The sequence below is a fragment of the Hyperolius riggenbachi genome, chromosome 12 (assembly GCF_040937935.1).
Source record: "Hyperolius riggenbachi isolate aHypRig1 chromosome 12, aHypRig1.pri, whole genome shotgun sequence".
NCBI lineage: Eukaryota > Metazoa > Chordata > Amphibia > Anura > Hyperoliidae > Hyperolius > Hyperolius riggenbachi.
The window spans coordinates 105923315-105950807 of record NC_090657.1 but is presented as its reverse complement, the minus strand read 5'-3'; the positions used below and the strand labels follow the sequence as shown (position 1 = coordinate 105950807).

The window sequence follows — 27493 nt, the reverse complement described above, 5'->3', positions numbered from 1 at the left end:
GAGCATCAAACGATGATGCAAAACACAACCCAATACAGGAGTGCTGGTATGAAGCCAGTGTGTCTAAGTTGGGTTAAAGTACCCGGTGTACGCGGAGTTTAAAAAAAATAAATTAATAATCACAAAGCGCTTAGAAAAGCTCTTGTAGTGTGCACCAGCCCACACTGAGGCCACTTTCACACTACAAACTGGCAGTACCGTTCACCGCATCGCACTGCCAGAAACAGGCCTTCAGGGAACACCACGTTAGGACGCCAAGCAGGAAGCGATGCGGTCACTTCCTGCTTCGGGGTAAGTGGAAGTGCACGGAAGTGTATTGTAAAAATACGCTTTTGCACATGCGCTCCACACCGCCCAAAAAAGTGTCACCATAGACTAACATGTCTGCGGGGCCAATGCAGATCGCCACAGATCCTACACGGTAACGTAGTTCTGCGCTAGCATTAGATTATGCACTTCCGTTGCAGCGTACCGCAATGTGAGAAGTATAAACTTCCCCATAGGGTTGCATTAGGAAGCGGTAGCAGTTCGTCAATTTAAGGAACCTCACCAGTGTGAAAGGGCCCTAAGGCTGTAGACACACTATAAGCGCTTTCTGAGAGCTTTTCTCACCCTCAGTGCTGTGTGTTTTTAAAAAAATAAACACTCCCACTGAATTGCATTAAAGAGACTCTGTAACAACAAAAACCTCCCCTGGGGGGTACTCACCTCGGGTGGGGGAAGCCTCCGGATCCTAATGAGGCTTCCCACGCCGTCCTCTGTCCCACGGGGGTCTCGCCGCAGCCCTCCGAACAGCCGGCGACTGTGCCGACTGTCAGTTCAATATTTACCTTTGCTGGCTCCAGCGGGGGCGCTGTGGCGACTTTCGGCACGGAAATAGACGGAAATACCCGATCTCCGTCGGGTCCGCTCTACTGCGCAGGCGCCGGAAACTTGCGCCTGCGCAGTAGAGCAGACCCGACGGCGATCGGGTATTTCCGCCTACTTCGGCGCCGAGAGGCATCAGAGCGCCTGCGCAGGAGCCAGGAAGGTAAATATTGCGTCACCGCTGCACGGAGGGCTACAGCGAGACCCCCGAGGGACGCAGGACGGCGTGGGAAGCCTCATTAGGATCCTGAGGCTTCCCCCACCCGAGGTGAGTACCCCCCAGGGGCCGTTTTGTCGTTACAGTTCCTCTTTAAAATTGTGGTAAAATCAGCAGGATCACGATCGCAGCAATTGTACAGCGATTTTAATGCAAATTAATGGGAGCATTTAAAAAAAAACGCTGAGAAAGCGCTGAGGGTCAGAAAAGCTCTCCGAAAGCTCTCGCAGTGTGCCTACAGCTTTAGGGACCAATAATGACCCTGACAAAATGTAATTAACCATTTCACAACTGAGGGGTTTTACCCCTGAAACATCAGCGCGATTTTTTCCCTTTCAGCGCTGCTTCCATTCCAGTATTGATGTACTATGATTGGTTATTGGGGACTGGAGAGTCCCCATAACCAATCATTGTACTGCAGAGCCGGGGGGTGTGCGCGCGCGCACGGGCCGCGCTGCACGTTTGTTTACCTTACATTGTTTTGAATGAAGACGGCTTCTGTTTGAAGCCGTCTTCATTCTACTCGCAATCGGTAAGGCTAATTGGATTTAGGAACGCTTGTTCCTAACAACCAATTAGTCACCTGCTGTGCGGGCTGGCTGGAGTGTGCGCGAGAGTTCCCCGCCCACTCCCAGCCAGTAAACAAACAAGTGCGCCTTTCTCCGTCCCTGGGGGTGAAGCGGTGCGCAGAGGGATGGAGAAATTTAGCACTGGGGGGGGGGGGGGGGGGGAATGGGTGAAGTGGTTAATATACCACAATAACTTTTAGGTGATAATTAAAATTTTATGGTACCTAACCATATATGAATAAATTAAAAATGCAAAATGAATCATGCTGTGCTGAATGATTTAGCATTAGCTAGATCTGAGAAGGAACACACAAAAGTGACAGAGGAAGTCTTTGGCCTTAAAACCCAGTTAAAAGCAATTGTTTCCAGGGAGAAAGCTAAAGTAATTATTGATAAGATTGATAAAAAAAGTAATCCCAATACAGAGGGAAGTAAAAGAGAGAAAACTGAGTAAATACCTCAGGGATCTAGACGATTTTACTACTGGCAACATTTTCAATTGGTCACAGAGCGAGCCACGTCTTAACAAACCAAAAAAGAATAGATTTCGGAAACCTAAGAGAAATTATTGGACCTCTGAATCAGGTTCTGATTCAGAAGGGGAAAATCGTAAAAAGAAACCAAAAGGAAAACACCCTTTAGGGGGAAAAAAACCTGCAGAGGATGAAGAAATAGGCGAGTCATGTGCAAAGAAAGTGTCCTGGAAGGGGTTGACCCTGAAAGAGACATAGGAGAAGCGGGCCCTGCTTATGAGTCTAATAAACTGCAAGTGTTGAATCTCTGAGACGTAGTGCTACCAGAGGCTGTGACACAAGTGTTGGAAAAGGGCTTGAACTTTGTATTTACACAGTCATTTGATTACACTAGGTTTGAAATAGACCTGTATAAAAATATCCGCAAAATTAACATCTATCGCCTATTTGGAGGAAGTGACACAAATCTAACTGAAACCCAGTCTCAAATTGGTAGTCTGGGTTTCTTTCCAGAGACTACAAACTTGGATGGATTTGCTCTTATTAAAAACAGGTCCATAAAGAGACTCTGTAACAAAATGTTGAGCCTTATTTCTTATATCCTATAAGTTCCTATACCTGTTCTAATGTGCTCTGTCTTACTGCAGCCTTTCCTAGTTGCACAGTGGCTGTATTATCTCTGTTATATGATCTAATCTTCTTTCCTCTTCTTTCCTCTGGGGCTCAGGTAGTCAGGCTGGAATGTGCTGTGCTGCTTGTGATAAGATAGAAGCTATACACACCCTCTCCAGGCCCTCTGCAAGCCCTGTATGACTCACACACTGAGCTACTCTCAGCCTATCACTTGCTATGTCTTTTATTTGTAAACACTGCATAAAAATGGCAATTACAAGCCAGGATTGCAGCAGGGAGTGGCAGAAACAGCACAGAGGGGCCCAGGAGAACATAATGAATAGAATGGTATGTTTTTTTATTGTAAGAATTTTAGAGTACAGATTCTCTTTAAGGAAACCAAGGCTCTGATGTATTCAAGAGATAACAGAAACCTCACTCATTCTGAGTGGGAAGCAGTAAAATGGCTCAGGTTCAGGTCTGACCTTACGACTAAGAAGGCGAATAAGGGTGGTAACATTGTGGTGCTGTCAACTAAAAAATGTGTGCGAAGCAATGCGACAGCTTAATGACAAGAATACCTATGTAAGGTTGAAATCAGATCCTACCTTTGAATTTCAGAAGAAATTGCAGTCATTACTTAAGAGTTGTGTAAAATCTGGTTTCTTGGCTCGGGAAGCTGGGGGATGATCTCCTTCCTGAGTCCCCCAAGAGACCAGTTATTTACTTTCTGTCAAAAGTGCATTAATCCCTGGTGGATCCTCCGGGCAGGCCCATCGTCTCAGGAAGGGGTCTCTTATGGAGCCCGTTTCCAAGAACCTGGACCATGTCCTTAGACCCCTCCTGACGACGATTACGTCGTACCTAAAGGACACAACCCATGTTTTGAAACTGATTGAGAACACAAATTGGGTCGAGGGAGATCAACTCTCAACCATGGATGTGGTAAACCTATACAATAGGATATAAGGGTAGAAGACCGAGAGCCCAATATAGTGTAGTATGTATTAGAATCGGAGGGAATGTAATATGAAACGTAAGTATTATACTTACAAACCAGGGTTACCTCCAAGGCAACCACTGTGAAGGCAGGTGGGGAGAACAAGCCTGTCCCCACTCAAGAATAAGACGTCGCTCTCTGTGGATAGGAGGAAGAAAAGGGTATGTCACCCTTCCACCAAGGGTGGACTTCTAGATGCGCAGAGATGTACAGAGGCGCCGGTAGGATAAAAGTCACTAAAAAGTTTAAAATTGTTCCGGTTGCGGTGGTGGACCAGCCAACCATACACAGACACATGTACTGTCAAAATTCAAATAATACACAATTTATTCATATACTCCCAATGAATTGGGCAGCACGGTGGCGTAGTGGTTAGCTCTCTCGCCTTGCAGCGCTGGGTCCCTGGTTCGAATCCCAGCCAGGGCACTATCTGCAAAGAGTTTGTATGTTCTCTCCGTGTCTGCGTGGGTTTCCTCCAGGTACTCCGGTTTCCTCCCACATTCCAAAAACATACGGATAAGTTAATTGGCTACCCCTAAAATTGGCCATAGACTACAGTACTTACACTACATAATATAGACATATGGCAATGGTAGGGATTAGATTGTGAGCTCCTTTGAGGGACAGTTAGTGACAAGATATATATATACACTGTTCAGCGCTGCGTAATATGTCGGCGCTATATAAATACTAAATAATAATAAATAATAATAATTTGAATTTCGACAGTACATGTGTCTGTGTATGGTTGGCTGGTCCACCACCGCAATCGGAACAATTTTAAACGTTTTAGTGACTTTTATCCTACCGGCGCCTCTGTACATCTCTGCGCACCTATACAATAGGATACCACAGAAAATGGGAGTGGAGGTGATCTTTGATCTGTTACTGTGCAGATGCTTGGATTTTGTCCTGGAACATACCGCTTTTCGTTTCGGAGAGGAGTGGTTTAAGCAGATATCAGGACCAGCAATGGGGACATTGGTAGCGCCCACGTTTGCAAATCTATTTTTGTCCAGGTGGAAGACCATATACATCTATGGGGAAAGAAATCCCTTTAGATGTTATCTGAGGACATGGTCCAGGTATGTGGACGATGTGCTTGTCATCTGGACATCCACCAGGGATCACTTTGAGTCCTTTTTGAGGTATTTTGATTGCAATGACATGAATATGAAATTCACTGGAGAATATGGGGGGTTGGAGGGTGACAGTGTCTCCTTCTTAGATTTAACCCTTTCGGTGATGGATGATCACTTGGTCACAAAAGGCTTTCACAAGAGCACAGCAACAAATTCGGTCCTACACAATAGTTACCATCCACCGCATGTGAAAAAATCCATTATATACAGTCAGTTTTTGAGACTTAAGCAAAATAACAGGGAAACTTCTGATTTTGAGCAACAGGCCCAGGAGATGAGGAGCAGATTCCTCACAAAAGGTTATGACCCCAGGGGGTTAGATGTGGCATTGGACAAAGTTAGGGGATTAGATAGATCCTCTTTGCTAAATGATATAAAAAAGGAGAAGGAGATGAACAAGTTAGTGTTCACTTTTGACTATTCACCTATGACAGGTAAAAGAAATTATTAACTCCTGTTATTAACTGGCAAATCCTAGAACACGATGACAAATTGGCACCTAAAGTTTCGGGAGGGCCCTTAACGACTTTTCGGAGAGGCACTACGTTAGGTTCGACGGTCACTCGCAGTGAATACATTAAACCTAAACCCACCTTTTGTTTCGGTAAATTTACGGGGGTAAGTACCTTCCCATGTAGAAACTGCCCAACATGCGCTCATGTTCTGAGAGTAGACAACATTAAATTGGGAGAATATACCCATCCGATAAAAAATGTCATTACATGCAGGACCGCATTTGTTGTCTATGCGATTCTTTGCCCTTGTCTTTTCTTCTATATTGGCCAAACAACAAGACCTATGAGAGAATGGTTAGTTGAGCATCGAAGGTCAATTCACAAAGGAGTAGGAGCTCTGAGGCTCATTCAGCATGTAAGAGAATGTCATGATGCAAATCGTGATGTTTTAAAAATTACAGGCCTGGAAGTAGTAAAAACCTCATCTAGGGGAGGAAATCGTGAGATACTATTGTTAAAAAAGAGAAGCGTTTTTGATCTCTAGAACAAATGCAATGGCAATGGGACCTTTAGGTTTCAATGACAAAAATGAACTTGGTGTTTTTCTTGAAAAATATTGATCCCTTTTTCTTGATCTTATACACTGTAGGCTTAAACAGATTGGCCTGCCCTATAATTCTCTTTTGCTTCTTTTCTGGTAATGGGAGCTGTCACTTCAATGGGTTCAATGGGCTGTTATGCAATACATCACCACTCGGGTGTGTTATATATATAATATATTGTTCCTTGCTCCTTCTAGCCCGATATATATTCTGATGCTTAGGGTTAGACGGGAAGGCAGCGTTCCGCTCACTATTATCAATCCCAATATCTTGTCAAAAGGGAGACTTGGTCTGCCCGTATTTTGATGAGCGGCGTCTTGGCAGATGGTTCTCGCGAGCAGGTTGCGTAGGAAATGTAAATGATAGGGCCGGATATACTGATGGTGCGCTCCATGCTGAGGCACACGTCAGTTCCGGGGGAAGCGTGACGCTGCCGGCCCGCTATACGGAAGGGAGGAGTTGCATGTATATACGCCAAGCCTCCCCACCATGGCGACGAGCTTTCTCCGTGCCGTGGAATCTATCTAGAGGTCCGTGATGATGCGCAGTTTGTGCAAAACAATTGTGGACCATCTTTTGTCTTTACAAGCTGTGCAGCTATCAACTAATGGTGATGTATTAACATCTTTACTGTCATTTATGCTGATACGGATGTCTAAAGAGTAAAGTCTGCTTAAACCAATTGGTGGCCACAGATGTCCTTTTCTGATGTTACAAGTTGAACTATGCTGAAACGTGGAGACACAGTTGCTATGCAGAGTACCGGTACATCTAAGTAAGCAAAGTTTCATGTCAAAAGTACTTTACCAGCCATCTGTGTGCGAGGGTAACCTCTGTTTATCTTAATCTCTACAAAAATGAATAAAATGTATGATGCTATTATCAACCCTGACACCGGAATTTCCGTTCTGAAAATGTAGAAGCAAACATCAGCAATGTTCAAGTGCACAAAACTCCATGCAAAAACTGCACGAAAGCTGTGCAACGTGCATAACTACATGCCAATTGTTGTCATTTTGCACATATAATTATGAGCATGGCTCTTTAGTCAGCTGGGTCATTTCCATTGTTAAATTATAACCACTACAGAGATGAATTATAATTTTGGCAATGTATTGTCACCAGAAGGACACAGGAAGCCTCCAAAACTGGCTGGTAATGTGTCATAGTTCTCATAACTTATCCGGGGGTTTGTTTTATTGCCAATTAGCCACATAGACTTATATGATGTCTCTTTACATAGGATGATACAGTTTGTACAACGAAGGAAGGGTGAGGAAGATACACACACGAAACTAGGCTGAGGGGGGGGGGGGGGGGGGGGGCGGTCAGTGGAAACGTGAAATTTGGCCTTGGTCACTGCACAAGTTACTAGGACAATACTTACTCCTACTTTGTAGTGTACCATTTAAAATGGGTCCATGATTTCACACTGGAAATCATGGTAATTTTGATGCCGCCACTTTCCGAATTGAAACACGGTGAAGAGACCTCGGGGCTAGATATTCCTGAAAGGAAAAATGGTTAATTGCAACCTAACTAGCCAAATCAAAAATTTATAAAAATAAGATTATGAGGTAGTGAGTCTCTTCTTGAGAACATGGCGTTCTAGCATAGATCAGAATGATCAGGTAACAAGGTAAAAACTGGAAGGATTAAATTAGTTTATTATGAAAACTATACACACATCTACATTGGAGCTGGCGAATACATATATGGTACACTGCTGTTACTGTGTACCATTGTTGTTACTGTACCATCACCGACCCTGTAGAGCCAAAATCAAGTTCGGGTACAACCCCACGTTGTACTTGGCGAAATACATTTTTCTGATTCTGATATATCTGGCAGCTGAACAGATTAGTTGGATAGAATAAGTAAGAGATGAGAAATGAGGTAGAATGTCTGAAAGATCAAAATAACGTGTTGGAGTCCAGTAAGCAATGAAGTCTTTGCAGTGAATAATCCAAAATGTTGATCAGGCCAGTGTTCTGCTGGCCTGGTGATTGTTGGAATTCAACAACAGATGACAGACAATAGACCCAGATGTCTGAGTGTAACAAACACTTAAAGGAGTTGTCAGCCAAATTCCTTAAAATGAGCTTTACTCATCTGGGGCTCTCTCCAGCCCCTTGCAGCCGACTGTCCCACGCCGACCACTCTGCTGCCCGCCGCTGTCCCGGTCTCCGTACTCATTATTCAGGCCGACCACGGGGTCGGCCTTACTGTGGCTGCGCGAATCGCCGCTGTCAATCACGGCCACGTGGGCCACGGCGAACTGCGCAGGCGCAGTAGTTCTGTGCCTGCGCAGTTCGCCGTGGCCCACGTGGCCGTGATTGACAGCGGCGATTGGCACAGTCGCAGTAAGGCCTACTGAGAACGGAGATCGGGACAGCGGCATGGAGCAGAGCGGTCGGCGTGAGACAGTCGGCTGCAAGGGGCTGGAGAGAGCCCCAGGTGAGTAAAGCTCATTTTACGGAATTTGGCTGATAACTCCTTTAAAGACCTTGTCCTTAAAGCGGATCCGAGATGAAAAACGAACTATAACAAGTAACTTGTCTATATATCTTATCTAAAGTTTAGATGGTTTACACAGCAAATCTAGCTGCAAACAGTTTTAATAGAATATGATTATTTATTCCTGTGATACAATGACAGCCGCCATGTTGTTTGTAAACATTACACAGAAGCAGGCTTATCTGTATCTTGAGCCATCAGCCTAATCCCCTCTCCTCCTCCCCTCTGCCTCTGAAATCAATGGCTAGTAACACCTCCTCCTGCCCAGACTGAGCTCCCATGAGCCCTTGCTACTGCCAAGGCTCTCTGAAACCCTGTGGGTGTGGCTTTTTTTATTAGTTTATAGGGAAGTAGAGTATTAAAACAAAAAGAAAAAAGTATTTGGCTTGAGGAATGCCCTATAAACAATAGGAAAGGAACACAATTATGCAATGTGTAAAAGTTCACCTCGGATCGACCTTAAAGGGAGGATTTGACATAAGAGCTGATGCACTCCCTGAAGGAGGAGAAGTTCCAATCCTTTTAACCACCCTGGCGTTCTATTAAGACCGCCAGGGCTGCTGCGGGAGGTTTTTTTTTAATTAAAAAAAAACTATTACATGCAGCCAACTGAAAGTTGGCTGCATGAAAGCCCACTAGAGGGCGCTCCGGATGCGTTCTTCTGATCGCCTCCAGCGATCAGAAGTAACAAGGAAGGCCGTAATGAGCGGCCTTCCTTGTTTCGCTTACCTCGTCGCCATGGCGACGAGCGGAGTGACGTCATGGACGTCAGCCGACGTCAGCCGCCTCCGATCCAGCCCTTTAGCGCTGGCCGGAACTGTTTGTTCCGGCTACGCTGGGCTCGGGCGGCTGGGGGGACCCTCTTTCGCCGCTGCACGCGGCGATCAGGTAGCACACGCGGCTGGCAAAGTGCCGGCTGCGTGTGCTCCTTTTTATTTGATCGAAAACGGCCCAGCAGGGCCTGAGCGGCAGCCTTCGGCGGTAATGGACGAGCTGAGCTCGTCCATACCGCCCAGCAGGTTTAAGAAGAGAAGAAATCTGGCAGAACACGATTTTTCCACGCACGTGAGTCCTATCAACAAAAGGAATGCAGACTCGAAATCAGCAAGTCACGTATGAGTTCACACATTCAAAACACGGGTGCCCAACTTGACATGTTAAGGAAACAGAAATCTTTATTACTAAGCGGTCTTATGTCCAGTCATTCTGGAAATGTATGTACAGTATGTATTTATTCTAGTACCATATACAAAGTGGAAATTCAGGGCTGTAGCTAGAACCTCAGAAGGCATAACGCCAGAAGGTAAAATAGGTGTGAGGTATTGCCAATAGTAATATCTATACAATAGCCAAGCTCTGGCCACAGTCCCCGACACTAACTGGAGTTCAGCGATAGAATACACAGTGTGTGCTGTCAATTTATATTGATTGTGGCCTATGGCAGCACCCATTCTCCAGTTGCATGTGAAGTCCAATTTTTTAAACAAAGAAATGTTTATTGATTGTTCAGATAAGGCAGATTCAGGTACATAGAAAAATAAAGAACATGAATACAGGTTGGTCTATACCAGGCATGGGCAAACTTGGCCCTCCAGCTGTTAAGGAACTACAAATCCCACAATGCATTTGCCTTTATGAGTCATGACTGTGGCTGTCAGACTCCTGCAATGCATTGTGGGACTTGTAGTTCCTCAACAGCTGGAGGGCCAAGTTTGCCCATGCCTGGTTTATACACACATTGCATACAAAGCTAAAGAAAGCTAATTACATAGTCATCAGATATATGTAGGCACTGTGGTAGTAAAATCCAGTCAAGGAACTGACAGATATTTTTACAGTGTTAAAAAGGTTGTGGCAACGACTTATTTACAGTACAGTCACAAGACAAAGGGGCAGAGCATAGTAAAAGCATATAGCATATATACGAGGGAGAAGGGGATTAGCATTTGGGGCAAAAGTCTGAGAGTTGTGGGGTAGATTTAACAATTCTACTGGGAGTCAACTATGCCTGATGTAAAATATAGAGCTGAGTAGCTTTCTCGCGTACACATGGGGATACTTTCTTAGCGAACAGCACATCTTCTCAGTCTTCCTCTGTAATTTCAACACCATCCAGCTCTCACTTTGTACGGGAGGAGGTTGTAAGCTCTAGTGCCCCATAGTCTGACAGAGTTCTGTGCATTTCCCCTATCTCAAGCCCAATTTAACATGTCCACCCCAGAGGATTTTGGTTACCAATTAAGGAGCCACACTACAGTAAAGTAGGTGTGGCCATGAAAGGGACAAATAATGGGAAATTACAAAAAATATGAGCACTTATGGTTCATACTGAAGCCGCTGTTTTATTGTTTCTCAAGGCATGCTGGAACTTTAAACAACAGTAATGACTAAGAGAATTGTTCCCTTTATTCCCCTGCAAACCAAAGGCCACAGCATTGTGCGTCGCACTGTTGTACCTCATCCCCTCTCCATAGCATCAGTACACATCACTCATGTATAGTTGAGAGACAAGGCTGTATGCGCTCATGCCCGAAACTGTCAGCCCAGTTATCAGGTCAAATAGCTACAGGTAACAGTAACTGTGCATGTGTACACACCTTTATGATAAAGTCAGAAAGTCAGTGTATGGGTTAAAAATGTAGTGGTAAAAAGCTTGCAGGGGCCACAGGAAATCTTGGTTGCTGCTCATGTCAGAAAATCCCTGCTAGCAGTGACTGATCATTCCCTTTTCTCCACAGAGCACAGCTTGATCTGTGCTGCAGGCATGCTAGATAAGTCGGGGAGGAATGTTGTGAAAGATAAGGCTGACCTGTATCAATGGCAAGGACAGTCACATCTCTTGCCACCAGTCACTTCAGCAGACATCTGCCCATCTATGGGTTAATTACCTTTCTTTAGCACAGTCCTGATATTTGCCAACTCTGACAAACAAAATAAATGGCTGTTACTGATCATAATAATCAATTTTAAAAGCTGAAAGTCTATAAACCGTTTGCTTTAAGAAGTAAGCATATACCTGGGTATATGCAGGCAAAAAAATAACCCCAATACAAGGTCACAGCCACAGCAATCTGTTCTGTGAAAGCACAGGCTGTTAACAGAATTCTTAATGCATTAACACTCTGTAAAAGAATTACAAAAAAAGTGGCATTAATTTGTGTGACCCTCTTACATCTGCAGCATGCTGGTTAAGTGGACAGCACTGTCACCTCCTGTTTGAGTAGATTTTTTCCAGACACCCTGGTTGCCTCCAGAAACAAAAAATCATACTGCTAGGCTAATTGACTTATCCTAACATCTGCCCTAGAATGCAGTAGAAATATTACAATGGGTCTTGCTGATGGGAAGTTAGTCACATGATTGGGTAAATGTCCTCTAAAAAACACTGCCGAAAATGTATATAAAGGGGTGTAATAACAATAATCATTTAATATTTAAGTGGATCTAATCTAGTGAGTGATTTGCAAGCAACTTGACATTGTTAATAAACGTATGTATTGAGGGGTTACACTTCAGTACAATTGTAATGTCATCTTCTCTCTTATTTCACTTAAGGTCCGTACACACGCCGGACTGGAGGCAACGACGGGTCCGTCGTCACCTCCCGCTGGGTGGGCGTTCCAGTGACAGTCCGGCATGTGTACAGTCTGTCGGCAGACCGATACGGCTGTTTCTGAGCGATCCGTCCGGCATGTGTAGGGACCTTTAGAAATGAACTCTTTCTTTTCAAATGTCACTTTGAAGTGGGCAGCACCAACCGTTTGTCCTTGCTGCATCTAGGGAGGGGTCTACCTCAAACAAGTGATTATCTGATAGTAGACTGCTACTTTGTTATATAGTTATAGTGTTTGGCTGAAAAAAGACATTCATCCATCAAGTCCAACCAGAAAAAAAAAATAAAAAAAAAATAAAAAACATTCTGAACCTGCACATATCCCAGATGATCCAGAGGACGGCAAAAAACATACATGGCTTTGGCCAATTATCCTTTAAAGGGAAAAATTCCTTCCAGAATCTAGTCAGTTAAATCCCTGGATCAACTCTTCCGGGAATTACCTAATAATTATAGCCGTGGATGCCCTTCAAGGCAAGGAAAGCATCCAAACTCTCTTTAAATGCAGATATAGAGTTTGCCATAACTGCTTCCTGTGGTAATATGTGCCAGATTTTAACCACTCTCACTGTGTAGGACACCTTTTCAAATAGATAGCAAAAACTTTTTCCTCCACACACAAATCATGTCCCCTTCTCACTCGTACAACCTTAGGGTTATTCTTCATTTTTTTCACAAACTGATCATCACTTTTATAAGGCCAAATTCATAAATGGGAGATCAGATTCTGCTGATCAGTGGCCTAATTACTGTCCCATATTTAACTTAAAAAGGAAGTGTAGTGAATATAACGTCATTAAAAGCATTGCTTACTTTTTTACAATATCTATGTATAAATTATTTAGTCAGTGTTTGCCCATTCTGAAACGTATGCAGGTGGCGACATCCATCTTTAGTTAGCTGTCCATGAGGGAGCATAACGAATCCTCAGGTAGAAGGTTACTAAATCCAGGGCTGTGGAGTCGGTACAAAAATCTTCCGACTCCGACTCCTCTGTTTATGAAACCACGACTCTGACTCCGGGTACCCAAAATGGCTCAGACTCCGACTCCTCGACTCCGACTCCTTAGTCTAATGCTGAATACACACGATGCGTTTTTGCGTTCGTTTTTGCGGTTGATTCGCATCGATTCGATTATTTCCAACATGCTCGATTCGTATTTTGATCGTTTTTGCCGTCGATTTGCATGTTAATCATGCCAAATCGACGGCAAAAACGATCGAAATCCGAATCGAGCATGTTGGAAATAATCGAATCGACGCTAATCGACCACAAAAACGCATCGTGTGTATTCAGCATAATACTTAACAGGGCTGTGGATTTTGTACAAAAATCATCCGACTCCTCAGTTTATGAAATCCACGACTCCGACTCCGGGTGCCCAAAATTGTCCCGACTCAGACTCCTCGACTCTGACTCCACAGCCCTGACTAAATCGAGAACCAAAGTCAGAATAGTTAATAAAAAATTCAAAAATCAATAGCTTTATTCACATAAATATACAGCTCCATTCGCATAAATGGAGATCAGCTGTCAAAAATTGCATCAACTTTCATTGTGTTTGTGTACCACTAGTTTTTCAGGTGGTGATCTGAGGCAAACTGGCAAACAGGGTGTCTCAATAAAGCATCACTGATTTCCACTGTTCTTTATGGTAGTCAACACCCTCAAAGTGACAAAACCCTTTACTGATTGAAGCAACTGCTATTATTCTGTGACTTCATGCCTGTAAACATAATCATTCTCAGTATGTCAAGAAAGCATAAATCGGACACAACAGATTTGCAGCTCTGGATAGGAAGGGAGGGATGACACTATGTATGTCACTTCTGCGGTTTGTGATTTTTTTTTGGGATCAGTGTTTGCTTTTTTTGCATGTGTTTTGTATGCAATTTTTGGAGCATACCAATGAAGTTAATAAACATGCATCTGTGTATATATAGGACGTGGGTGGATAGGGTTAGTCATCAGTGGGTGGGGGTCTTCAATGTTAGGCATCAGTAAGGGGTTAAAGGACAACTGTAACAAGAGGGATATGGAGGCTGTCATATTTATTTACTTTTAAACAATGCCAGTTGCCTGGCTGTCCTGCTGAACCCCTGCCTCTAATACTTTTAGCTATAGACTCTGAACAAGCATGCAGCAGATCAGGTGTTTCTGACATTATTGTCAGATCTGACAAGATTAGCTGCATGCTTGTTTCTGGTGTGATTCAGACACTACTGCAGCCAAATAGATCAGCAAGGCTGCCAGGCAACGTGTATTTTTTAAAAGGAAATAAATACGGCAGCCTCCATATCCCTCTCATTGCAGTTGTCCTTTAAAGTTAGGCACCACTAGGGGGTTCTTAGGGTTAGGCACTACCAGGCGGGTCTCAGGTTAGGCACCACCAGGGTAGTTTTAGGGTTAGGCAGTGGCACCACCAGGGAGGTCTTAGGGTTAGGCACCACCAGGAGGGTAAAATATCAGTAAATATTATGTAAGTAGAGCATGGCTGTCTGTAGATAGTTATTGGTGAATTTGCCTTAAAGGTGGAATCTATGAGAAAGTCAATGGCTTTTAAGTGCCACAGAAGCGGTACCAGATTCTTTATGTCTTCCATGCCTTCCTGCTGCAGGAGACTTACGTAAAGGCGGGTCAGGTCCCTTGCCTTAGACACTTCCCCATATTATCCACATTGGTGTTTGATATATGGAGAAGCAGAGGCGCCAAAAGAGTAAAAATATCTAAAATGTTTAAAAGTATCCAGGTGGCGGTGGTGGCCCAGCCACACCTAAAACAGACACGATGCTGTTGTTTGAAGAGACGATAATTTATTCACATACTCCTATTAAAAATACAACGCGTTTCACTGGCAACATCCCGCTTCATCAGGCAATAAACAACTGGAGTATCTCACAGCGTGGGGTCCAAAACATGCTTGCCACAGAGGTGCCAAGCACGTTTTGGACCCCACGCTGTGAGATACTCCAGTTGTTTATTGCCTGATGAAGCGGGATGTTGCCCAAGAAACGCGTTGTATTTTTAATAGGAGTATGTGAATAAATTATCGTCTCTTTAAACAATAGCATCGTGTCTGTTTTGGGTGTTGCTGGGCCACCACCGCCACCTGAATACTTTTAAACCTTAGATATTTTTACTCTTTTGGCGCCTCTGCTTCTCCATATAGCAAGTCATCCACCCTTGGTGGCAGGGTGGAATACCCTCTTTTCCTTCTACAGAGAGCAACATCTTAGCCCTGAGTGGGGACAGGCCTAATCTCCCCACCTGCTCATTCAGTGGTTGCCTAAAGGGTAACCCAGGTGTGTAAGTATATTACTTACGTTTCATTATTACCTCAATTTACAAAACATACTACACTATATTGGGCTCTCGGTCTCCTTTTGTTTACATTGGTTTTTGAGTTTGCCTGGCATTGCTAAAACTAAAGGTACCGCAGTAGCTTTACACAGAAATTTACACCTTAAAAATAAACTAATTGCATTAGTGGACCATAAATCAAACAGAACCTAGAAAAATGCAGACTGTGCCGTCATTAAAGAGAAGTTCCAACCAAGAATTGAACTTTATCCCAATCAGTAGCTGATACCCCCTTTTACATGAGAAATCTTTTCCTTTTCACAAACAGACCATCAGGGGGCGCTGTATGACTGATATTGTGGTGAAACCCCTCCCACAAGAAACTCAGCAGTTTCCGGTCTGTGAACCTTGTTGCATTGTGGGAAATAGCTGTTTGCAGCTGTTTCCAACTGCCAAAACAGCATACAGCAGCTACATCACCTGCCACCAGTAAAAATGTCACCATGTAATAAATGTCAGAATGTAAATCAGGGATTTAAAAGATTTTACAATGGGCAAACACTGACTAAATCATTTATACATAATTATTGTAAAAATGAAGCACTTTTTTTACTACATTATTTTCACTGGAGTTCCTCTTTAAGAGCAACCCTATAAATGATCTGGCCTAAAGCCCCATTAGCTCTATGTAATATACAGACTGTATCCCAAAAGTCTCCCCTCCCCTCCAAGAAAAGAAAACATTAAGGGAAGTAGAAGAAGTCAGAATACCATAGAACACTAGGGTACACCTTTGTTAAGCTGGTGATTGGCAATAAGACATTCCCAGTGGCCAGTGTATATAAACTACCTAACACTTCCCAGAAAGCTACGCTCTCCAAGATCATAGACAAACTAGACCAATTCAGGAAAAGTCACTTGATTGTGAGGGGCGATTTGACCTTTACATGTTGGATCGTCTTTTAGACCGCTCTAAAGTAAGTACTTCTGACTCCTACAAGGCGGTTAGGTTTATATACAAAATAAACTCTTATGTTTGCAATTGATTGATGGTTGGAGGGTTTTCCATCCCACAGTCAGGGATTACACACACTTCTCCCACCCACATGGTACCTCTAGCCATCTGGATGTGGTCTCTCATGCACTGCTCTCAAGGCACAACCAATCTAATATTGGGATCCAGTCGAGGTCTGATCACACAGTATTGTCTAAAAAGTTGAAAGGATCATTGTGGAGGATTACCACTAGTCTAATGCAGGATCACACCTGTTCTAGATACTATAAACAAGTGGTAGAGGAGTATATTTCCCACAATTGCGTACATTCAGACTCCTGGGCCTTTTAGTGTAAGGGAAGTGCACAAATGTGTGTTGAGGGAGGGCATAATTAAAATGGAGGCTAGGTATAAAAAGGAGAAGATGGTACAGATTAGGCAGGTCTGGGAGGAGTTTTGGGCCCTGCAAATGCAACATAAAACAATCCCTGGCAGCCCAGACCCTGGAGCAGCCAAAGCTTTTTGAAGGGAAACGTATTGACAACTTACTCAGGTATAAAGCTCACTTATATCAGAATCAGAATCATTTATTTCGCCAAGTACAACATGAGTTGTACCCGGAATTGGTTTTGGCACAACAGGGTCGGTGGTGGTACAGTACAGAAATTTAACAGCATACAGTAGGTACTCAGTAGATACATATAGCGCATACAGTACATATATACAGCGGATACATACAGTAGGTACAATGCATAATACAGACAGACTAAAGCATAGGTAAAGAATTCGTAAGGAATGGGCCCAAGAGTAGGACCAGGGGACATCTGCTGCCGTCTAAGGCACTCAAAACGCTTCTATAGCGATACTTTGAATCAGATGCCCTTGTACTATCTTGGGGAAGAGAGAGAGAGAACGATAAAGAAAGAGAGTATGTAGAAAAGTGAGGTGAGTCCCCTGGGGTTGTGACTTGATCTGTCCGGTTAGTTTCCCAAAAACTGGCAACAGCAATGAGACCACGGCTGTTGGTCTGGCGTCGTCTTAGTCCCTGTGTAGCTGCTTTGTGCCGATGTACAGCTGCTAAGGGAGGCTGGCAACCTTTACGTGCAGTGGAAGGCTGATAGAGGCTGAAGCAAGCTGCCTCCATAGAGCCGGAGGATAAAAGGCAGAGGGGACAGCTGGTGGGTGGATGAGCGTGGCTGCCATGATGGATGGACGGCAGGCAATTGGAGCTGTGGCCCTGGCTGGGATGTACAGGGGCCGGGGGAGAGAGGCCAAGGGGACAATCTGGTGGTGATGGAGGAGTGCTGCGTTACTGGATGGGCAGACAGCAATGGCCGTGGAAGCCCTCAGTTATTGCGAATTTGGTAGTACAAATTAGTACTGATCAGAACAAATTGCATAAATTGAATTATCTCCCCCTGCTGGATATGTTGGAGAGGGATATTGAATCTTGGGCCTCTCTTTCTCACTTGTGGATTGGGAGAGTGAATATCTAAAAATGAACCTTATGTCCAGACCTCTTTATATTTTATAAATTGTCCCAGTGCAGGTTCCAGAGTAGTTGTGGAATAAAGACTTTCTAGGCTTATGTTCAAATATACCTGGAAGGCTAAAAAAATTAGCTTAGCTCTGTTCACCTTACAAAGGACTAAGGGCCATATTTTATTGCTGAACTCGCCAGCGCTAAGCACTGGCGAGTTCTTAACTTAGGCGATGGGGGCATCGCCTAATCTAATTAAACTTTAGACCCCCAGGTGGAAAAGAACTCGCTTGGGCGATATATTCGCCCAGCGAGTTCTTACCACGGAATCCAATTACCCTTATCATGTCTCCGGGAAGCGATGCTTCCCGGCAGACATGAGCGTTAGCTTAGACCTGCAAAAAGCAGGTCTAAACTAGCTAACGCACGTCGTCGCCGCAGCATCTGGAGGTCTCCTTTAATAAGGAGACCCCCAGAGCTCCCCCGTCGGGTCACCGCACAGTTTAGAAGTCCCCGCACAGCTCTGCAAAGGCTCCCCTGTCATATGTACCGCCACCGATCACCCGTCTGAGCCATTTTATTGGTTCAGACAGCAGACCAATGGGGAGCCCGGCTGCAGATTCAAAGATGCTTTGCCCGGGCTCCTTCTATGCGGACAGTAATTAGTGTTAGATACACTGTAATTACACGACGGATTTTGCGGCGAGAGGCGGCGGGTGATCAGCGGCGGTACATATGACAGGGGAGCCTTTGCAGAGCTGTGCGGGGACTTCTAAACGGTGCAGCAACCCGACGGGGAGCTCTGGGGGTCTCCTTATTAAAGGAGACCCCCAGATGCTGCGGCGGAAGATATCGGCGATGTTCGGCGGGCGAGTGCGCATGTGTGGGGAGTGAAGCCGTGGTGCTGATGGACAGCACCACAGCGTAAACCTCACTCCCCATCGCCCGCTAATAGGGAGCATCGCTCAGGCTTTCGCCTGAGTAATGCTCTCTAACGATCAGCCATCGCGCAAAGGATATGGGCAATTGAATTTGCCGGTAATCCTCGCGCGATGGCAAGGTGATAAGTAGCTCGCATCTGCAAGCTACTTATCACCTTGAATAGGATATGGCCCTAAGTCAGAGAGGAGATTAGCAATTACACACCCTAAAACTTATTACATTTCTGTTCACCTTAATAGAGTGGTAGAATGGACCAATAACTTATGTAAGGCACAGTGGGTTGATTTGGAATGAGAGGAACTCAGTTATGATCCAGGGGCAGGCATAGGAGTATGGCCACACTAGCACAAACAACCAGCATCTCTCTGTAAGGTTCTCTCACTTACTCTGGACACTTTTGGGGTGTGGGATAAAATGCTAGCTCTGCACCGTATCTCTTCTTCTGTAGGCCCAGATATGTGGGTATGGGATAATCCTTTATCCTCCCTGAATATCTTCAAATTCCTTGAAAAAGTTTACTATGCTAATGTTCAAATTAAAACTGGTATAGCAGCAAGGACAATCGGTGGCCCTGGAGCGTCTGAATAGGAATGCTCTCATGTCACCACATGCAATATGAACATCTACAATTTACTAATTTTCTCAGAACCGTAGTAGCCTGACTTGTCTTACAAAGAGGAGACAGATATAAAGAAGCTGTTACTCACACCCCCTGATAAAAAAGCAAGTCTGTTAGGTGCACTTCTTCCATATGAATGTGATGCAAACCCCAAATTCATAGCAGAATGGTAACGCAGTTGGTTCAAGACTGGTTAAGGCAGGGAACACACTTCTCTTTCATTTTTCTGCACGCATTTTCCTGCGTACATTTTCTGCACATCAAGTGTGTTTCTATGCAGGAAAACACGTGCCTTTTTTCATAGCAGCTAATGTAATTGATAGAGAAAACTGACAAAATATGCAGTCATCATGCAGAATGTCCGTTTTTTTTTCTGCGCCTGAAAAATGCATTAAATGTGAACTAGCCCATTGATGAAAATGCACACAAAATCAGTCAAGTGTGTTCCCTGCCTGAAGAAACTGTACTCTCTGAAAAACACTCTGAATAGGCCATACACCTGGCGACCAATAGGGAGGAAAGATTCAACTAAATGTGGATGAGATGGGAGGTCTTCACTCTCCCTGATGAAGGGAAACTGTGGTTGGCTTGAGATGTTAAACATTTTTGAGGCCGTTGCAAATTGTTGGAGTTGATTGATGGGTTTATAGGGTGCAGAGAGAGGAGGGGGATATCACTGATGGTCTATATATCTCCATTAATCCAATTAGTGTTAGCTATGGTTGAAGACCTTATGCCACAATTTGAGAAGCCCTGGGATACCTGTGTAGATCATGCCGAGAATGTTGACTTGTCCTACCATGTCTTTTTCACCTAAGAGCTTTTATCACATATTTTTAGTTACTTGGCTTAATCTCTCTATATTCCTGCAGAATCGTTCAAGGCTGCATTTGTAAATGTTATGGCCCGTGAAGGAATTGGTTAGATTTTTTTTTTTTGTGTGTGTGTGTGTTTTATTTATTTTTTCAAAGTTTGGCTGCTTACATTTCTTGTCTGTATTTTCTATTTATAGACTCACTTTAAGCCCCCTGCGTGAGTTTACTATTTGCATTTTGTACGATTTTCTATTGCAACCTTAATAAAAATCTTTGAAATAAAATATAATATAAAAATAAAAAATATTATATAAGTAGAATATTGGTAATTTTACTGATACGCTGCTATCGGATATTTCCTGTGCCCTTTTCAATGGGTGCCTTTATTAAATGTATGTATTTAGGTATTTAGACCAAGGCAGAGATAGGCTCAGTTCAAGTTAACTTTGGTTCAGATTTGCTTTACATTAGTGTGGTGGGAAGTTTATGTACAATTCAGCTATTCTTAGGGCTCGTTCACACTTGAGCGAGAATCCCGCGATACCCGCTCAGCGCAAAACGCTAGCGGTTTTTAAAAAACGCTAGTCCAGGTTAGCGTTAACCGCAAACGCGTAACATGCAGTGTTTTGCCGGCGATATGCGATTAGCATGCATAGCACCGCTAATTGCGATCTCTCCCAAAACACTGCAGTGTCCAGTGATTTTTCCGCGTTAATCACAGAAAAATCACTCCCGCAAAACGCGAGCGGTAATCGCTAGCGTTTTGAGATTCTAGGTGTGAATGGGGCCTTAATCATGTTTTTAAATGACTCACACGTAATCGTACTCTAGGCCAAACATACAGATCAAGCTCCTGGTTTTGGAAGTGTGAGAAGCCAATCTGACCACTCAAGTTGCACAGAAACTACAGTGACCAGAGAAGGATTTCAACTCAGCCAAATATATATTTATCCTGGTGCAAATTACAGAGGTGTATGGGAGGTCTAAGTCAGAGTTCCCCAACCCTGTTTTCAAGGGCCACCAATAGTACATGTTTTGCAGGAAACCACACGCAATCACTGGTGGAGTAATTAGTGCTGCAGCAGAGCTGATTAACTACTTCTGTGGATTTATACAAAACATGCACTGTTGGTGGGCCTTAAGGACAGTGTTGGGGGAACACTGGTCTAAGTATTATCTAAGTATTGTCTAGCACTCATCTAAGTCACATTTCAATCCAATGCTTATGACCACCCTCTTCAGAATGTTGTGTATAGATTACCAGTGCAATTCTGTTGTGTTTTTTTTTAGGATCGGATACTAATGGATGGTCAGATCTCCAATGCCTAAACACCACTTTAACCGTGAAGAAGAAATGATTCATTGTACTTAACACATGCAATAACTCTGTTCCCAAGCAATGTCCCCGTCTGCTCCACAGTACTTCACCTTGCTCAGAATACGGATGATGTCTCCACGCTGGAATGACAGCTCATCATTCTTGTCACTCGTGCAATCCCAGAGTCCTTGGTAATAATCTGCATAATTAATGATGGATCCGCCTGTTGGAGAAGAAAAATCAATACAAAACACATAATACAGTCAAACTTACTTGCTGCGATCATTTCCTATTTGACTTAATGGGGCATACATGAGGAACTGTGCAAAAGTCATATACTAGCACAATGCAACAAACAAATTAAACGGCTGTTTTAGCTTGATAAACTTGTTTGGAAATAAATGAAGGAACATTATATATATATATATATATATATATATATATATATATATATAAATCTATATATCTATATATATATGTATATATATATATATATATATATATATATATATATATATATACAGGATCTTCTCAAAAAATTAGCATATTGTGATAAAGTTCATTATTTTCTGTAATGTACTGATAAACATTAGACTTTCATATATTTGTATTGCTTTAATATTGATGATTTTGGCACACAGCTCATGAAAACCCCAAATTCCTATCTCAAAAAATTAGCGTATTTCATCCGACCAATAAAATAAAAGACAAAAAAAAGAGTCAACCTTCAAATAATTATGTTCAGTTATGCACTCAATACTTGGTCGGGAATCCTTTTGCACAAATGACTGCTTCAATGCGGCATGGTATGGAGGCAATCAGCCTGTGGCACTGATCAGGTGTTATGGAGGCCCAGGATGCTTCGATAGCGGCCTTAAGCTCATCCAGAGTGTTGGGTCTTGCGTCTCTCAACTTTCTCTTCACAATATCCCACAGATTCTCTAAGGGGTTCAGGTCAGAAAAGTTGGCAGGCCAATTGAGCACAGTAATACCATGGTCAGTAAACCATTTACTAGTTGTAACGATCGGTGTCAGCTCGCAGAGAGAATCGGATTATTGGTGATCTGCAGTATCACCAAGAATACAGATCCATACCCGATTATGGGTGATCTGCAGAATCACCAATAATACAGATATAGTGCTAACCTCTGGACACCTCTAAATATATATATATTGAGTGTTTGGTGTAACAGTATGACTTTGAGTAACCCACCTGAAGAGCAGGTGGCCCTAGGCAGTACAGGAAGTACTGCTATAGAGAGTACAGAAACCTTCCAGCAGCCTAAGACTCTCCAAGGGGTGGAGTCAGGCTGAAGGTAGGAAGGACCAGAGAGTGAGTGACACCTGGAGGTGGATGTCACTGACAGATCTGGAGACTATCTCTTTAGTGGAGAGAGATAGCTCTCGAGGTCGGGCAAGCCAGGTCGGCAACACACGGACAGACAAAGTACAAAGACAGAAGGCTGATTCGGTATCCAGGGCAGGCAGGGTTTGGCAACGGAAATCAGATATGCATGGTACCGAATCAGAAAGCAGAGGGATAGTCAGAAAAGCAACAGGTCATAACAAATATCAAACAATGCCTAGTCTTGGGTGTGAGGTCCGTGGTCTCTACACCCTGCAACTAGTCTGAAGTATAATAGAATGATAACACAAGTTCCCTAGTCTTGGGTGTGAGGTCCGTGGTCTCTACACCCTGGAACTAGTCTGATGAATAACAGAATGATAACACAAGTTCCCTAGTCTTGGGTGCGAGGTTCGTGGTCTCTACACCCTGGAACTAGTCTGAAGTAAAACAAAATAATAACACAAGTAATCTGGCTCAGTGTGAATTCCCAGGTCCTCCTGGTTCAAACACACTGTTGGATCTGACTAAGGTCTGAGTGCTTCCACGTAGTGATCGCAACGGCAGACAATTTGAGAATGGCTAGCAGTAACCATATATAGAGCAGTGCTCTCTGGCGCCGCCCTAAAGTGATCAACCAATGGTTACCAGCTCTGAGGTAAGCTGACCGGCCTGGTCAGCTGATCCCCCCTTGGCCATCATCAAAGTTGTGCCTTTCAGCGCGCGCGCATGTATTCCTAAACCTATGTGAACTAACAGGCTCAGCTGCACGCTGCTGCATGCAAACCGTCGCGCTGGACGTGGAACCAGCCGCCTCGCTATCAATACATGCTTTTCCGCGTTCTGCCATGTCACTAGATGCACGCTTCCGCGTGCAGACCGACGCGTTGGACGCGGAATCAGCCGCCTTGCTGCTAGTAAACGCGGCGGCTTTTCCGCGTTTTCTCACACTAGTGGTTTTGGCACTGTGAGCAGGTGCCAGGTCGTGCTGAAAAATGAAATCTTCATCTCCATAAAGCTTTTCAGCAGATGGAAGCATGAAGTGCTCCAAAATCTCCTGATAGCTACCTGCATTGGCCCTGCACTTGATAAAACACAGTGGACCAAACACCAGCAGCTGCCATGGCATCCCAGACCATCACTGACTGTGGGTACTTGACACTGGACTTCAGGCATTTTGGCATTTCCCTCTCCCCAGTCTTCCTCCAGACTCTGGCACCTTGATTTCTGAATGACATGTAAAAGTTGCTTTCATCTGAAAAAAGTACTTTGGACCACTGAGCAACAGTCCAGTGCTGCTTCTCTGTAGCCCAGGTCAGGCGCCTCTGCTGCTGTTTCTGGTTCAAAAGTGGGTTCATGCTTCCATCTGCTGAAAAGCTTTATGGAGATGAAGATTTCATTTTTCAGCATGACCTGGAACCTGCTCACAGTGCCAAAACCACTGGTAAATGGTTTACTGACCATGGTATTACTGTGCTCAATTGGCCTGCCAACTCTCCTGACCTGAACCCCATAGAGAATCTGTGGGATATTGTGAAGAGGAAGTTGAGAGACGCAAGACCCAACACTCTGGATGAGCTTAAGGCCGCTATCGAAGCATCCTGGGCCTCCAAAACACCTGAGCAGTGCCACAGGCTGATTGCCTCCATGCCACGCCGCATTGAAGCAGTCATTTCTGCAAAAGGATTCCCAACCAAGTATTGAGTGCATAACTGAACTTAATTATTTGAAGGTTGACTTTTTTTTTTTTTGTCTTTTATTTTATTGGTCAGATGATGCTAATTTTTTGAGACAGGAATTTAGGGTTTTCATGAGCTGTATGCCAAAATCATCAATATTAAAACAATAAAAGGCTTGGAACTACTTCAGTTGTGTGTAATGAATTTAAAATATATGAAAGTCTAATGTTTATCAGTACATTACAGAAAATAATGAACTTTATCACAATATGCTAATTTTTTTAGAAGATCCTGTATACTGTATATACACATTTTAAAAAAAAATGTATTGCTAAGGTATCCTTTAACTCATTAGCAGCCTCAAACAACATTTTTTGTTTGAAAGCTGCTGTGCATTCTAAACCTCTGCCAGCAAATCTCATTTGGCTGCCTAGTGCAACCTAACAAGTGGGTGGCAGCGAGCAGTTATAGTTACATGCTCCGGACGGCTTCTTCTATTCCTCCACTGGCGGCTCTGAACTGCCAACAGGTCTTCTGGGTTCCAATCACATGATATAACTTAAAAAAAACACAAACTCCAGGCTCCTCACCTCGAGCTAGACCTTTTAAACACTTTCAGATTTAATGGGGAGGTGCTGGAAGGGGTGTGGCATTAGCAAAACAGCAAAGTCAGTATAAACTTCCGCACACTCATGCAAATCCTCATGTGAATCCATTCACAAAAATCATGCAGCAACCAATGCTGTCCCTACAGCTAAGTTAAAAGCTGGGATCTTCATTACAAGAATAAAGTCTCTTGTGTAGTCACATACACCGCGTAGAGCTAGCCCTGTGTCCTAACTCTGGCCCTGTAACATGCGTAGCACAAACATGCACACATTCAGCGCATCAAAACCTATCTAAGGAATAGGAGCACATATCCTTAATGTCCTCCATGGGACAGATGGTGCATCTAACTAATCCTGCAAGGGAGCTGCTAGTAACCTACATATGTACCATGCGAACACACCAGCAAGCTGTGTGTTTATTCTTGTAACGAAGATCCAAGCTTTTAACTTAGCTGTAGGGACAGTATTGATTGCTGCATGATTTTTGTGAGTGGATTTGCATGAGGAGTGTGCGGAAGTTTATACTGACTTTGCCCAATCACATGATATGACACGTGATGGAGATCCAGGAGACCATGTCAGCGTTACTGTGCCACATGGTGGTGGAAGAGACTCCTCCATCGCCGGTCTTCGATCACCAGCTGTAAAGCTGACATGGTCTCCTAGATACCGATCACTTCATATCATGTGAACTGAACCAAGAAGACATGTCGGGGTTGCACCGCTGCCTTGGCGGAGGAAGCAGCCGCCAATCCAGCCGTTCAGACAGGTAACTATAAAAACTTCCTGCCGCCCACTCTGCACACCATGCCAGGTTGGAGAAGGCACACTTCCCCAGCGGCAGGGAAAACTCAGCGTTACATGGCTGCTAAAGGGTTAATACCCTGAGGAATATCAGGCTTGTGGAGGAAAAAAGTTGGAGACAAGGTGTTAATAAGGTGCTTATTTTGCAGAAACATCTACCTACCTCTTGGATCTAGCAAACCAAGTTCCTCCTCATCTGTAAAAAGAAAAGAAAAAAGTCAAAGGAAGTATCACATACAAGTATAATATGATTATTAGAATTACCGCAAATATGTGCAACTCGAAAAACTATTTTTGAACAACTCTAAAAAAATATCCCTGTTAATCAAACTGATGGCAATATAGCACAAGCTCAGTAATAAAGTTGATTGAACACAGTTCGCAAGACAGGAAACTGTACCCAATCGTATCTGAGAAGGGGGCTTCTGCAGAGACGATTAATTTACATTTTTATACCTCCCTTACCTTGCTCCAGCTTCTGTCCACAAGTCTCACAGTCATCTTTTGAACTAGCTGATAGAGCTTCAAGCTTATGGTCATGTGCCCACAGTGAGCCTTTAAGAGGAACTCCAGTGAAAATAATGTAATAAAAAATAGTGCTTCATTTTTTACAATAATTATGTATAAATGATTTAGTCAGCGTTTGCCCATAGTAAAATCTTTCCTCTTCCTGATTTATATTCTGACATTTATCACACGGTGACATTTTTACTGCTGGCAGGGGAAGGAGATGCTGCTTGCCATGGTCCTGACATCACACTGTGGGAGGGATTTCACCACAATATTAGCTATATAGAGCCCCCTGAGGATCCGGGAAAGCTACTGATTGGGATGAAGTTCAATTCTTGGTTACGGTTTCTCTTTAAACTCCAGTGGCCAGTTCAGAAGTTGCCCAGGGAGAGGTGTGGAGTGAAGCCGGAGTGAAGTAAGGTAGATATTCATGCAGCAGCTCTGCATGGGGGGGGGGGGGGGGGTATATCCCTCACGCACACACACATACACCCAAAATTTGAGCAACAAAAAGCTGTCTTATCTTTGGTGACATAGGGCAGACACGTGCATGCAGAGACACCGATGATGGAATAGCCACACTAGGATTCCTGGTCGGGCCTCTTCACTTGAGAGTGTCCCAGGCGGGGGCGAAGCTTATTATGATCGGGTCGGAGCTTCTTTTGCACAACCAGAGGCGCCTTTTTTGAAGATTTTAACCATTTCAGCCCGCGGGATTTTTCACCTTATGCATCAGAGCAATTTTCACCTCCCATTCATTCGCTAATAACTTTATCACTACTATTACAATTTATTGTGAGAATCTGCTCAGCTGCCTGTGCAGACAGGCAGCGTTTTGACCACTGTTCACGTCTGCATTCTGCAGGTCTCTTTAAGAGAGACTTTCTGTCAGTTTTGCAGCTTGTGTTGCTGAGGGATTTGCATACATTAGTCATGCAAATCCGTTACCTGCCTTCTTTTGATGACTGGCACTATAAAAGCATGCTGCTCCCAGAATGCTTTGCTGGACAT

General features: G+C 43.8%; 1 protein-coding gene across 1 annotated transcript in view; it reads right to left on the bottom strand.

Moving 5' to 3' along the window:
• SKAP1 (src kinase associated phosphoprotein 1) overlaps nt 1–27493 on the bottom strand; it is an 827172-nt gene that overhangs the window by 136497 nt on the left and 663182 nt on the right. Inside the window, exons 10-11 of the mRNA XM_068262705.1 lie at nt 26136–26168; nt 21647–21759 (exon numbers count right to left, since the gene is read on the bottom strand). Of these exons, the coding sequence (XP_068118806.1) occupies nt 21647–21759; nt 26136–26168 (146 nt within the window). The remainder of the gene's footprint in view (nt 1–21646; nt 21760–26135; nt 26169–27493) is intronic.